This window comes from Tachyglossus aculeatus, chromosome 27 (assembly GCF_015852505.1).
Source record: "Tachyglossus aculeatus isolate mTacAcu1 chromosome 27, mTacAcu1.pri, whole genome shotgun sequence".
Lineage (NCBI taxonomy): Eukaryota > Metazoa > Chordata > Mammalia > Monotremata > Tachyglossidae > Tachyglossus > Tachyglossus aculeatus.
Genome location: NC_052092.1, coordinates 3,327,154 through 3,341,414, shown reverse-complemented (window position 1 = coordinate 3,341,414; position 14,261 = coordinate 3,327,154). Strand labels below are relative to the sequence as shown.

The following is a 14,261-nucleotide window of genomic DNA, read 5'->3' as shown; positions in this document are numbered from 1 at the left end:
ACAGAGAGGCTGGAGGCCTGCAACAGCTCATTCATTCATTCAATCGCATTTACTGAGCGCTTACTGTGTGCACAGCACTGCACTAAGTGCTTGGAAAGTACAATTCAGCAATAGAGACAGTCCCTACCCACACCGTGCTTACAGTCTAGGAGGGGGGAGACAGACATCAAAACAAGTAAACAGGCATCGATATAAATAAATAGAATTATAGATCGATACACATCAAAACAAGTAAACAGGCATTAATATAAATAGAATTATAGATTCCATCCGCCAAGCTAGCTCTCTTCCTCCCTTCAAGGCCCTACTGAGAGCTCACCTCCTCCAGGAGGCCTTCTCAGACTGAGCCCCCTCCTTCCTCTCCCCCTGTCCCCCTCTCCATCCCCCTCACCTTACCTCCCAAATCCCTGGGGAGGATTTTGGGAGAATCCCCCAAAACTCACCCTGCTGATCCCTCGCCCCGAAACACAGCTTTTAATTCTTGGACACCAATTTTTTTTATGAGACTCATTGAGCGCTTTCTATATGTCAAGCACTGTTCTAAACACTGGGGAATTAACAAATCAATCAGGTCGGGGACAGTCCCTGTCCCCCATGGGGCTCACAGTCTAAGTAGGAGGGAGAACAGGAATTGAATCCCCATTTTTAGAGTTTAGGAAATCGAATCCCAATGAAGTGACTTGCCCAAGGTCACTCGGCTGGCGAGCGGTGGAGTCAGGATTAGAACCCAGGTCTTCCGATTCCCGTGCTCTTTCCACACTGCTTCCCACTTAGGCCCCTGAAATTCCAGCCCCCCGTGATCTAGAGGAGAGGACATACATCTTCCCGGCATTGTGAGATGATAGTTTAAGAAGGAGATGCCTCCTGGTTAGGGGTGGGTATCGGGCCTACAGCTACTGGGCTCTGTGTGAGCTAATAATAAACCACCACCTCTCTGGCCTAAAGCGAGAGGGACTGAGAGCATCTCTATAAAGCCCTTTGAGTGCCTTGGGAGAAAATTGCTTTAGAAACCCATGCAGGTCTATGATTATGACTGTATTATGATTACTATTATTAGGTAGGTACCTGGGGCAATCATGGAAGCATAGAATCACGGAGTCCTAGAGCTGGCTGGGGCCTTGAGAGGTCATCCCATCCAGTCCCTGCCTCCAGGCAGCAGCCATTCCAGTTTTTTCCTGCACTTAGGGTCAGGAAGCTCTTCCTTCCATCCTTAATCTCACCTGCTCACTCCTGGGAGGGCTGTTTTTCCTGGCTTGGCCCTTAGCTTGGTCTCCAACCCTCAAACCAAACCTTATAGCCACGAGATGGTATACGCTCCTTGTGGGCAGGGAACGTACCAGCTAATTCTGTCGTATCGTACTCTCCCAAGCGCTGAATACAGTGCTCTGCACATAGTAAGCGCTCAATAAATACCATTGATTGATTGATTGAGAGTTGGCACTGCCCCTGATGCCCGTGGGAGATGCAGGCTTTGCAAAAGTGAGGCCACCTGAGCCAGAATCAATCTGGGACACTGTTTCTTTCATTTCAGAATTACATTCCACCCCATTGAGGGCAGCCCGCCCCGGGGACCCTTCTGGAATTCAGGAAAATCAGGAAGCTCCATCACTGACTAAATAGATTTACATTGTCTTGCAAAATCTTCCTAATTATCTCACAGTTCATTTAGTTTGATTTCGCTCCTTTATGTGGTGAGTTAACAACTCCGCTTATGTCCACAGAGAGGTAGCTGGCCTAATGGAGAGGGCACGGGCCTGGTAATAATAATAATAATAATAATGGCATTTGTTAAGCGCTTACTATGTGCAAAGCACTGTTCTAAGCACTGGGGAGGTTACAAGGTGATCAGGTTGTCCCACGGGGGGCTCACAGTCAAACCCCATTTTACAGATGAGGTAACTGAGGCACAGAGAAGTGAAGTGACTTGCCCAAAGTCGCACAGCTGACAATTGGCGGAGGCGGAATTTGAACCCATGACCTCTGACTCCAAAGCCCGGGCTCTTTCCACTGAGCCACGCTGCTGATAGTCAGAAGGACCTGGGTTCTAATCCTGACTCTGACAATTGCTTGCTGGGTGACCTTGGGCAAGTCACTTCATTTCTCTGTGCCTCAGTTTCCTCAACTGTAATACGGGGATATCTGTTCTCTCACCCTGTGAAGGACAGGTACTGTGTCCGACCTAATTAACTTGTACCCACCCCAGCACTTAGAACGGTGATAATCACATAGTAAGTGCTTAAAACACCATAAAACAAACAGTTCACTTACTTTGAATCGGCTCCTCAATGTGACAAATTAACAATACTTCCACTATTGTCCATGGAATCAAGCTGCTGTTTTGAAAGATGACGTCTGGAAAAATCAGCCCTTTTTAAATGCATTATACATATTTTTTCCCTATAGCTATTTTCTCCCCATTATAAAGCCTAGGGAAGTGGTTGGCTTTTGCTCCTCTTTTATTTCACTGCTGGTCTAACTCCAAAATGTGGCTGTTAACCCAAACATCAATCAATTTTAATTAATGAGCCCTTATTGTGTGCAGAGCACTATACTAAGTGCTTATTAAGTTTTGGATTGATGCTGAAGTCCAATTTCCTAAACTAACTGAGGTGACCTAGCCCTGTTTAGACTGCTAAGTCTCCAGGCAGGTAGGCGTGATACTATAAATGCCAAAACTGACCCTCCACATCTGTAAACCTTGGAACGAGCAATTTGACCGGGGAAATATTTGCAAGGCAGATGTTTGCTCCATGTAAATCATTTAAAGATAAAAATGCTAAGTGGAAACCCAAATTTAGAAACTTGCCAACTTCACTTCTCTGTTCCTCAGTTACTTCATCTGGAAAATGGGGATGAAGGCTGTGAGCCCCACCTGGGACAACCTGATAACCTTGTAACTCCCCCAGTGCTTAAAACGGTGATTGGCACGTAGTAAGTGCTTAGCAAATGCCATCATTATTATTATTATCCGACAGTTTGGCAGACACCTTAGCAAACATCACCAGTATCAACTAAAAGGAAGCATAATGATTCCCTCTGAATGATATTTATCTTTTCAATTCACGAGAGGAACTCAATAAGTACCACTGCTATATATTCGTACATATTTATTACTTTATTTTACTTGTATATATTTACAACTCTATTTTATTAATGACGTGCATATAGCTATAATCCTATTTCTTCTGACAGTTTTGACACCTGTCTGTTTTGTTTTGTTGTCTGTCTCCCCCTTCTAGGCTGTGAGCCCGTTGTTGGGTAGGGACAGTCTCTGTTGCTGACTTGTACTTCCGAAGCGCTTAGTCCAGTGCTCTGTACACAGTAAGCGCTCAATAAATATGATTGAATGCATTGGGAGTCAGAGGTCATGGGTTCTAATCAGCCCGTTGTTGGGTAGGGACCGTCTCTATATGTTGCCAACTTGTGCTTCCCAAGTGCTTAGTACAGTGCTCTGCACACAGTAAGCGCTCAATAAATATGACTGAATGAAGGAATGAATGAATCCCAGCTCCACCACTTGTCTGCTGTGTAACTTTGGGCAAGTCACTTAACTTCTCTGGGCCTCAGTTCCATCATCTGTAAAATGGGGTTTAAGACTGTGAGCCCCCTGGGGAACAACCTGATCACCTTGTACCCTCCCCAGCGTTTAGAACAGTGCTTCTCACATAGTAAGCGCTTAACAAATGCCATCATTTATGCTTATTATTTTTATGAATGAATTAATGGTGGATTCATTATTTATTTTCTTAATTTAGGGGAGGCGGAATCCGAGGCCAGGAGAGACAACCTGTTCACCTCGTATCCTCCCCAGCGCTTAGAACAGTGCTTCGCACATAGTAAGCACTTAAGAAATGTCATCATTTATTATTATTATTATTATAAATGAACGGTGGATTCATTATTTAATTTTCTTAATTTAGGGGAGGCGGAATCCGAGGCCTGGAGGGACAACCCGATCACCTTGTATCCTCCCCAGCGCTTAGCACAGTGCTCCGCACATAGTAAGTGCTTAACAAATGCCATCATTTATTATTATTATTATAATAAATGAATGGTGGATTCATTATTTAATTTTCTTAATTTAGGGGAGGCAGAATCCGAGGCCTGGAGGAACAACCTGATCACCTTGTATCCTCCCCAGCGCTTAGAACAGTGCTTCGCACCTAGTAAGCGCTTAACAAATGCCATCATTTATGATTATTATTATAATGAATGAATGGTGGATTCATTATTTAATATTCTTAATTTAGGGGAGGCGGAATCCGAGGCCTGGAGGGACAACCTGATCACCTTGTATCCTCCCCAGCGCTTAGCACAGTGCTCCACACATAGTAAGTGCTTAACAAATGCCATCATTTATTATTATTATTATTATTATGAATGAATGGTGGATTCATTATTTGATTTTCTTAATTTAGGGGTGGCGGAATCCGAAGCCTGGAGGGACAATCCGATCACCTTATATCCTCCCCAGCACTTAGAACAGTTCTTCGCACCTAGTAAGCGCTTAACGAATGCCATCATTTATGATTATAATTATTATAAATGAATGGTGGATTCATTATTTAATTTTCTTAATTGAGGGGAGGCGGAATCCGAAGCCTGGAGGGACAACCCGATCACCTTGTATCCTCCCCAGCACTTAGCACAGTGCTCCGCACATAGTGCTTAACAAATGCCATCATTTATTATTATTATTATGAATGGTGGATTCATTATTTGATTTTCTTAATTTAGGGGAGACGGAATCCGAAGCCTGGAGGAACAACCTTGTATCCTCCCCAGCGCTTAGAACAGTGCTTCGCACATAGTAAGCTTTTAACAATCAATCAATCAATCGTATTTATTGAGCGCTTACTTTGTGCAGAACACTGTAGTAAGCGCTTGGGAAGTACAAGATGGCAACATATAGAGACAGTCCCTACCGAACAGTGGGCTCACAGTCTAAAAGGGGGGGTCTAATTATTATTATTATTATGAATGAATGAATGGTGGATTCATTATTTAATTTTCTTAATTTAGGGGAGGCGGAATCCGAGGCCTGGAAGGCTTTACCTCACCGCCTTCCCGAAATGCTTTGCGACACGGGGCGCTGCCCGGGCGACGGTTACCTCAGCCGGAGAGCCGGGCCTTCGCCGCGCGCATGCGCGCGTCCCTCCCACGCCATTGGTCGGCGTGCCCGGCGGAGCCCCCGGTCGGCATCCTCCCGGCAAGCACCGGGGCCGAGCGCGGCGCTGATTGGCTGGCGGAGTTGGCGCCAGGGGGAGGCGGTAAGTACGAAAGAGCGGCTAAAATGGGCGCCTCAGGGGCAGGGCAGGGCTGAGGCAAATGGGGGGCTGGGCTACCAGGTGGGGCCTGTGGGCCACTGGACACCCAATCCCCCGCCATGGCCACCACAGGAGGAAGAGAAGAAGCCACAGGCCGCCCTAACACCTTTGGACAGGCGGAATAAATCCCTTTTGTCTGTGGGACTCTCCTTCTTCTTGCCCCTCACTGCCCTTTAGGTGGGCTCCACCACAGGGAGCCATCTTGGTTTCTTCCCCATGGCCCACCTTGGCAGAGGGAGGAGGTCTTTTGCTGGCAACCCTTCTGCTTCGCCCTGACTTGCTCCCTTTGCTCTTCCCAGGCCCACACGACTTAATAATAATAACTGTGGTATTTGTCAAGCGCTTACTATGCGCCAAGCACTGTTCTAAGCGCTGGGGTAATAATAATTGTGGTATTTGTTAAGCGCTTACTATGTGCCAAGCACTCTTCTAAGCGCTGGAGTAATAATAATTGTGGTATTTGTTAAGCGCTTACTATGTGCCAAACACTCCTCTAAGCGCTGGGGTAATAATAATTGTATTCGTTAAGTGCTTACCATGTGCCAAGCACTCTTCTAAGCGCTGGGGTGGTAATAATAATTGTGGTATTTAAGCGCTTACTATGTGCCAAGCACTTTTCTAAGCGCTGGGGTAATAATAATTGTGGTATTTGTTAAGCGCTTACTATGTTCCAAGCACTCTTCTAAGCACTGGGGTAATAATAATTGTGGTATTTGTTAAGTGCTTACTATGTGCCAAGCACTCTTCTAAGCACTGGGGTAATAATAATAATAATTGTGGTATTTAAGTGCTTACTATGTGCCAAGCACTCTTCTAAGCACTGGGGTAATAATAATTGTGGTATTTGTTAAGCGCTTACTATGTGCCAAGCACTTTTCTAAGCACTGGGGTAATAACTGTGGTATTTGTTAAGCGCTTACTATGTGCCAAGCACTCTTCTAAGCACTGGGGTAATAATAATTGTGGTATTTGTTAAGTGCTTACTATGTGCCAAGCACTCTTCTAAGCGCTGGGGTAATAATAATAATAATTGTGGTATTTAAGCGCTTACTATGTGGCAAGCACTCTTCTAAGCGCTGGGGTAATAATAATTGTGGTATTTGTTAAGCGCTTACTATGTGCCAAGCACTTTTCTAAGCACTGGGGTAATAACTGTGGTATTTGTTAAGCGCTTACTATGTGCCAAGCACTCTTCTAAGCACTAGGGTAATAATAATTGTGGTATTTGTTAAGTGCTTACTATGTGCCAAGCACTCTTCTAAGCGCTGGGGTAATAATAATAATAATTGTGGTATTTAAGCGCTTACTATGTGGCAAGCACTCTTCTAAGCGCTGGGGTAATAATAATTGTGGTATTTGTTAAGCGCTTACTATGTGCCAAGCACTTTTCTAAGCACTGGGGTAATAACTGTGGTATTTGTTAAGCGCTTACTATGTGCCAAGCACTCTTCTAAGCACTGGGGTAATAATAATTGTGGTATTTGTTAAGTGCTTACTATGTGCCAAGCACTCTTCTAAGCGCTGCGGTAATAATAATAATAATTGTGGTATTTAAGCGCTTACTATGTGGCAAGCACTCTTCTAAGCGCTGGGGTAATAATAATTGTGGTATTTGTTAAGCGCTTACTATGTGCCAAGCACTCTTCTAAGCACTGGGGTAATAATAATAATTGTATTAAGCGCTTACTGTGTGCCAAGCACTCTTTTAAGCACTGGGGTAATAATAATAATAATAATTGTGGTATTTGTTAAGCGCTTACTATGTGCCAAGCAATGCTCTAAGCGCTGGGGTAATAATAATAATAATTGAGGTATTTTTTAAGCGCTTACTATGTGCCAAGCACTGTTCTAAGCATGGGGGTAGATACAGGGTAATCAAGTTGTCCCACGTGGGGCTCACAGTTTTAATCCCCATTTTACAGACGAGGTAACGGAGGGCCAGAGAAGTTAAGTGACTTGCCCAAAGTCACAGAGCTCTGTCACATACTTATTTCTATTCATATCTGTCTCCCCAACTCTATAATAATAATGATGGTCTTTGTTAAGCACTTACTATGTGCCAAGCAGTGGGGTCATCAGGTTGTCCCCCGTGGTGCTCACGGTCTTGATCCCCATTTTACAGATGAGGGAACTGAGGCACAGAGAAGTGAAGTGACTTGCCCAAAGTCACACAGCTGATAAGGGGCAGAGTGGAGATTAGAACCCACAACCTCTGCCTCCCAAGACCGTGCTCTTTCGGCTAAGCAGACTGTAAGCCGCTTATGGACGATTGAATGAATGGTTGAAAGCCAAAGACCAGGGGAATAATGATAATAATGATGGTATTTGTTAAGCGCTTACTATGTGCCAAGCACTGGAAAAGCAGCGTGGCTTAGTGGAAAGAGCCCGGGCTTGGGAGTCAGAAGTCATGGGTTCTAATCCCGCTTCTGCGACTTGTCAGCTATGTGACTTTGGGTGAGTCACTTAACTTCTCTGGGCCTCAGTTCCCTGATCTGCAAAATGGGGATGAAGCCTGTGAGCCCTATGTGAGACACCCTGATTACAATGTATCTACTCCAGTGCTTAGAACAGTGCTTTGCACATAGTAAGTGCTTAAGAAATGACATCATTACTGTTATTATTACTATTCTAAATGCTGGGGATCCAAGGTGATCAGGTTGTCCCACTTGGGGCTCAGCCTTCATCCCCATTTTACAGAAGAAGTAACTGAGGTACAGAGAAGTTAAGTGACTTGCGTAAAGTCACACAGCTGGCAAGTGGCAGAGACAGGATTAGAACCCACGACCTCTAAGTGAGACCAACCTTCTAAGAAGAGTCGAAATCATTAACCCAGGATCACATAGGAAGGCTGGAATTCTGGCTCCCGGTGTGTTGTTCTGGCCACATCTCCATCGCTGCACTTTTCCATCAGTCATTCCATCAGTGGTATTTGTTGAACACTTACTGTGTGCACTGTACTAAGCACTTGGGAAAGTACAGCATAACAATATAACAGACACATTCCCTGCCCACCACCAGCTTAGAGCCAATGCTCCCCCACAGTGACCCTCCAGATGGATTTTGGAGTGGTTGGATCGGAGCAGAAAAGGGGCTTAAATATCAACCGTTAGAGAAGCAGCGTGGCTCAGTGGAAAGAACCCGGGCTTTGAAGTCAGTGGTCATGGGTTCAAATTCCGGCTCTGCCAATTGTCGCTGTGTGACTTTGGGCAAGTCACTTATCTTCTCTGGGCCTCAGTTACCTCGTTGGTAAAATGGGGATGAAGACTGTGAGCCCCTCGTGGGGCAACCTGATCACCTTGTAATCTCCCCAGCGCTTAGAACAGTGCTTTGCACATAGTAAGCGCTTAATAAATGTCATCAACTTGGGGCACGGGGTACAAAAAGGTCAGGGGCTGGGGTGCCATCCAAGCAAATGGAGCAGATCCTCGGCTTGCAGGGAGACTGTGGGGCGAAACCCATTTTCCCCTCCCTGCCCCCATTTTTCCATCCGCTCTATGGCATTCTCCCAGGTGCTTAGTACAGAACTGACAAAACGGACTCTCCCTCTCCCGCTGGCCTCGTTTGGTTCCTTGTCCCGGCCCTTCCACTCCCCCACCTCGGAAACGCTGGCCAGCCAGTTGTGGGGATCATGGCAGCAGCCCCCACCCACCGCCCTCCCACAGGGCAGGGGTCCCCACCCAGGGAACCGGGGCAAAGGGAAAAAACAAAAGCGGCCCCATGGGCTCTTCGGTTCGCAGTCAGGGTCGGGGGCTGTGGAAGAAGGGGGGGCTGGGGCTGTCTAGTTGGCTTTTGGTTGGCCTGGCCCTGCCCCTGCCAGCCGTCATGGAGACCCTCGTGCCCAGCCTTGCATTCCAGAGCCCAGCCGAGGTAATGATGTCCGGGAGTCGGGGAGCGAGCGGGGAGAGCCTCGACAGTCAGTCTGCCCGGCCCGGAGATGCCACCTTGTGCTTTGGGCAGGTAGGTTGTTGCTGCTGTTCCCCACCCTCCGCCACCCCTGGGCCCTGGGGGCCCAGGGCTCGAGGACCATAATGGATGGCCCCAGAGGCCCCCCTCTGTGGGTCCTGCTAGGAGGTTCACCCCCCACCCCGCCCCCCAGGCCTGGGCACTTATCATTAGGCTTGGAGAGCCAAGTGGGTGTCTCTTTCAGCTCCCAGGTCTTCCACCCCACTCCAAGCCTCTAGGCCCGGGCATCAGCTCCTGGCTCCTCCGCTTCCCCCGCCTCCCCGCAGGTCCCGCTACGTGGGTCACCACCATCTCCCCCGCCCCGACCGCCCATCCGAATCGGGAAGATCAAATGGGGACAGGAAGAGCCTTGAAAGGTGGCCGGGGAGTGGCCGCAGCGGGGAAGAATTGTGTCTATCCACCCCCGCCCCACCACGCCCCGACTCCTGAGCATCCCTGGCCGCTCCAACCTAGGAGGGTGGACTCCCGGCAGGGTGGGATGGGCTGCGGGAGCAGGGGGGTGGAGGGGCTCACGTCCCGTCCCGTCCCGTCCGGTCCCGGTGGGGTCCGCAGTACCAGTACACGGCCGCCGAATACCAGGCCATCCAGGAAGCCCTGCGCCAGAGGCTGGGCCCCGAATACATCAACAGCCGGCAGGCCGCCAATGGACAGAAGGTGGGCGAGCTCATCGGGCCCAGTGCCCTCGGGTGCCCACCACCTGGCGGGCGAGGGCAAGGGCACGCGGGGGCCGAGGCGGGAGGGGGTCTTCAGCCTGCCGGACTCGCAGCCCTTCCCGGGAGCAGGAGGAGCGGGTCAGGGGCCGGGTGGAGCCGAGGGGAATGGGAGTAAGCCTCCCTCGGACTTTGGCCCCCTTCTCCCTCCCTTCCCGCCCCCCAGGTGTGCTACATCGAGGGCCACCGGGTCATCGGGCTGGCCAACGAGATGTTCGGCTACAACGGCTGGGCTCATTCCGTCACCCAGCAGAACGTGGGTGAGTGGGGGACTGGGGGCGGGCTCGCCTTCTTCATCTCCCTCCCCCGTTCCCCAAATCCTCACCGGCCAGATTTTCCTGTCTCCTTCCTGCTCCCCCAGATTTTGTGGACCTCAACAACGGCAGGTTCTCCGTCGGGGTCTGCGCCTTCGTCAAAGTCCAGCTGAAGGCGAGTGGAGGACGCCGAGGCCCGGGCTGGGGGCGGGCCCCCTTTGGGCCCAAGGACACCCAGCCTGCCCCAGCCCCGGGATTCCCCAGATGGAGGATGGCTCTGATCGCCCCCCTCCAACCCCTCAGCTTCTGGACCCAGGCCCCCGTCTCTCCCGCAGGACGGCTCATACCACGAGGACGTGGGCTACGGTGTCAGCGAGGGCCTCAAATCGAAGGCCTTGTCCTTGGAGAAGGCGAGGAAGGAGGCCGTGACGGACGGGCTGAAGCGGGCCCTCAGGTGAGGCTGTGGGAAGGTCAGCCCCACGGCCCGGGCCCCGCGAGGCTCCCCCGAACGCCCGGGGAACTTGGTCCTCTCAGGCCTGGGTCAGGCGCGGCCGCCGTGCCCTCCTTGGCCGGCATCCCCGGGGTCTGGAAGCTCGGCCGCGGGCGTCCGGGCTGGAGAGCCTGGGTGGGCCCCCGGCGGTCGGGCCCGGCTGCCCGCTCCGTCCCCCGCCCCCCGCCCACCTCCATCCGTCACCAGGTGCTTCGGGAATGCGCTGGGGAACTGCATCCTGGACCGGGACTATCTCAGGTCACTGAGCAAGCTTCCTCGTCAGGTGAGCGGAAGAGCCGGGGTAGTGCTGGGCTCTGACCCCCCGAACTTCCAACCTCACCGTGTGGCTCCTGGGGCCAGGATCAGGCTGCTCCCTGCCACCTCCTCTTCCTCCCCAAGCTCCTCCCAACGTTCATCTCGTTCAAACAAGCGGCATTCCCTACTGGAAAGAGCCCGGGACCGGGAGTCAGAAGGACCTGGGTTCTAATCCCGGCTCTGCCCCTTGGCACTGTGACCTTGGGCAAGTCACTTCACTTCTCTGGGCCTCAGTGACCTCATCTGTAAAATGGGGGTCAAGACTGTGAGCCCTATAGGGGACAGGGACTGAGTCCAACCTGATGACCTTGTATCTACCCCATCATCATCATCAATCGTATTTATTGAGCGCTTACTGTGTGCAGAGCACTGTGCTAAGCGCTTGGGAAGCACAAATTGGCAACATATAGAGACAGTCCCTACCCAACAGTGTGCCCACAGTCTAAAAGGGGGAGGCAAAACCAAACATACTAACAAAATAAAATAAATAGAATAAATAGAATAGATATGTAGCGCTTAAGCTCCCAGCGGCCCCCTCCCGGACCCCCCACCGGGGACGGGGAGGGGTTCAAACAACACCATCGTGTCTCCGCCGCTCCCTCCAGCCGCCTCTCGAGCTGGACTTGAGCAAAGCCAAAAGGCGGGACTCGGAGCCGCTGGTGGAGCAGGCCAGATACAGCAGCTGCTCCGGGGCCTGGCCCAGCCGGCCCCTGCCAGCCGCCGAGACCCCGGCCTCCTCCTCCTCCTCCCCTCGCCCGCCGACCCCTCCAGAGACGTCCTGCCCCCGGGAGCCACCGGACTCCAGCGCGGCCTCTGGGTAAGGGACCAGCACCTCCCCCTCTGCGGCCAAATCCTGGCCATGCTGACCGGACTGACTGGAATTCGTCCATCAGTGGGATTTACTGGGCGCTTACCATGTGCAGAGCGCTGGGAAGAGGCGGAGACTCCGTCCGAACTGCGTGGACACCTCGTCCACCTCGCTTGGTGCCGCCGGCTCCTGTTTCCCTCGGGGGGCTGAGCCTGCGGGCGGGGAGCCGGGGCGGTAACGGGGGGTAGGGGAGGCCGGGTTGGAGCCAAGCCTGAGCCCGGGCCCTCCTCTCCGTCCTGGAGCCTGGTGGCCTCGGCCGCGGCCGGGGATGCCACGTGCCAGCGGAAGCTGAGGCAGAAGCAGCTGCAGCAGCAGTTCCGGGAGCAGATGGAGAAGCGGCAGTGGCAGCAGCAAGCAGGCCCTCCCACGGACCCCGCGGGCTGGGGGGCGATAAGCGGTGGTAGGCTGACCCCGGGGACGGCGGGGACGAGGGCGAGGGACACGGTGGGCTCCATCTCGGACGCGGCGGCCTGGCCGGCCGGCTGGGAAAGAGGACAGGCGGTGGGGCACCGGGAATGACAGTCATCCCTTACACTGGATGACCTTCGCGTCATTATTTCATTAAAATTGAGCAGGGGAGAGGCGGCAATCGTTCTCCCCATTATACTGATCAGGTGGGGGAGGCCCTGGGGGGCGGCGACCTGCCTCAGGTCCCCCAGCCGATCGATGGCTGAGCCAGGACTAGATAAATCCGTGCCCCATCAGGCCAGACTGCCTGCCTCGGACCACGCTGGCCGGCATCCTTTGTTCCAAGCCCACAGGCTGCAAAGGCATATCGTGAACCCTGATGGTCCAGGAGGGGCTCCAGCCTGGCCCGTTCCTCCTCCACCTCCTCCACTCCAGGGACCCTCTGTCCCTCCCCGTGCCTGACACCCGCCCCCTCTCTCCCTGCCCCCCCCGGGGACAGCTCTACCGGCTCCCCCCGCAAAGCCAAGCCTTCCCTCGGCCACCACCGTCGCCGCCTCCCTGGAATCCGTGTCGGAAGAGGAGTTGCTCGCAGGTCAGCAGCGGGCGGGCGGCCTAGGGGGATGTGGGAGTCCGACCCACCGTGTTCGGGCCCAGGTGAGAGTCGGGGGAGGGCAGAGGGGTTGAAGTCCGCTTACCTGAACGGCCCCCGCCGAGGGCGGAGGCCGGGGGAGCTCAGCCTCTCCCTCGGGCTCCCTCAAAGCGGACCGGGTCAGTTTGGAGGGGGAGCGGAGGCGTCGGCTTCTACTGTTTGGCTCTCAGAGTGGGGGGTCTCCACAGATGACCCCGAGATGTGGGCGAGCGTGGAGGCGGGCGATCTCACCCCGCCGGCCCCGGCCCCCGCCGGCTACAACCTTGGGCCACCGACTTTACCAGACACCCTCTACGAAACGGGCCGCTACCACCTCCACTGCCCACCAGGTACAGGGCGCAGCAGGGCACATGGGTTTCACCTGCAGCCCGGGCAGCTCACCTCACCTCACCAACTTCCCTTCGTCTCTTCAGGAGCCGCTAATCAGGGCCCAAAGAAGAGGAAGGTGGACCCTTCCTAAATCCCCGGCCGGGTCCTCGCTCCCCGCACCCCGTGCGGCCCTGCTCCCGGTGTGGCCGGTCCGAGCCCACCCGGGCTCCCGCCTTCCTCGCTGGTTGGATCCGGCTGTCGGGGAGAATGGGAATAAAGCTGCAAGTTTGATTTTATGACCCACACCCTGAGGCCTGCAGTTGTGTTCTCGTCACCCCTCCCGCCCTCAGTCCCCTGCCCGTTCTATGCCAGGGCGCCAGCAGCCAAGGCGGCTGGCACCGTCTGGGCTAGGAAGGGTCACCCGGGCATCGGGGGTTACCGCACAGGCGTCCGCTAAACCCGGCTGCCTCCTCAGCTCCTCTCAGGGCGCCCCGGCCTTCTCCAAAGGGACAGGGCCGTTTCACGGCGGACACGCTCACCTGGTTGCTTTCCGTGGGCTGGCCAGGTGGGCCGGAAGCAGAATCCAGCTCCAAACCCGGGGTCCCGGGGAGGAAAAAAGGAGGGGGGGGGCTTGAATGCGGGGACGGGAGAATCCGCTTCAAATGAAGCCCGCGGAGCTCAACAAAAGCAGGTTTGCTTTATTGAAAGGTTTCATTAAATAAGTCTACAAAGAAGGTAAACGGCAGCACAAAGCGCAATCTTACAAGAAGCCCTGCGCCCCCGGTTAGTGCAAAGTTTACAGTTCCCGTCCTGGTGGCCGACGGGGGGAACGGAGGCCCCCCCACTCCTCCCCGCCCCCCAAACTTGGGGGGGTGGCGGCCCCCAGGGAACACAGTTAAATAAGGGAAAGCAAACGGCGCCGAGTCAGAAACAGGTTTCTTTAATGTGGAAAAAAGATACGCAAAGTG

The 14,261-nt window shown here is 53.0% G+C and overlaps 1 protein-coding gene across 2 annotated transcripts; it reads left to right on the top strand.

Annotated features, from left to right (window-relative positions):
- Positions 1 to 5,211: 5,211 nt before the first annotated feature.
- On the top strand, positions 5,212 to 13,587 carry RAD52 (RAD52 homolog, DNA repair protein). Of its 2 annotated transcripts, XM_038767984.1 has the most exons (12): positions 5,212 to 5,270; positions 9,170 to 9,284; positions 9,843 to 9,944; positions 10,167 to 10,260; positions 10,362 to 10,429; positions 10,590 to 10,708; positions 10,952 to 11,027; positions 11,665 to 11,876; positions 12,170 to 12,327; positions 12,835 to 12,927; positions 13,173 to 13,313; positions 13,398 to 13,587. In XM_038767984.1, the coding sequence occupies exons 2-12, from the start codon at positions 9,198 to 9,200 to the stop codon at positions 13,442 to 13,444; spliced, it is 1,197 nt and encodes a 398-aa protein (XP_038623912.1). In that variant the 5' UTR covers positions 5,212 to 5,270; positions 9,170 to 9,197; the 3' UTR covers positions 13,445 to 13,587. The 2 variants fall into 2 exon arrangements, with proteins under 2 accessions (XP_038623912.1, XP_038623910.1); XM_038767982.1 differs by lacking the exon at positions 5,212 to 5,270 and having other exon boundaries at positions 9,146 to 9,284.
- The last annotated feature ends 674 nt before the right edge of the window (positions 13,588 to 14,261 follow it).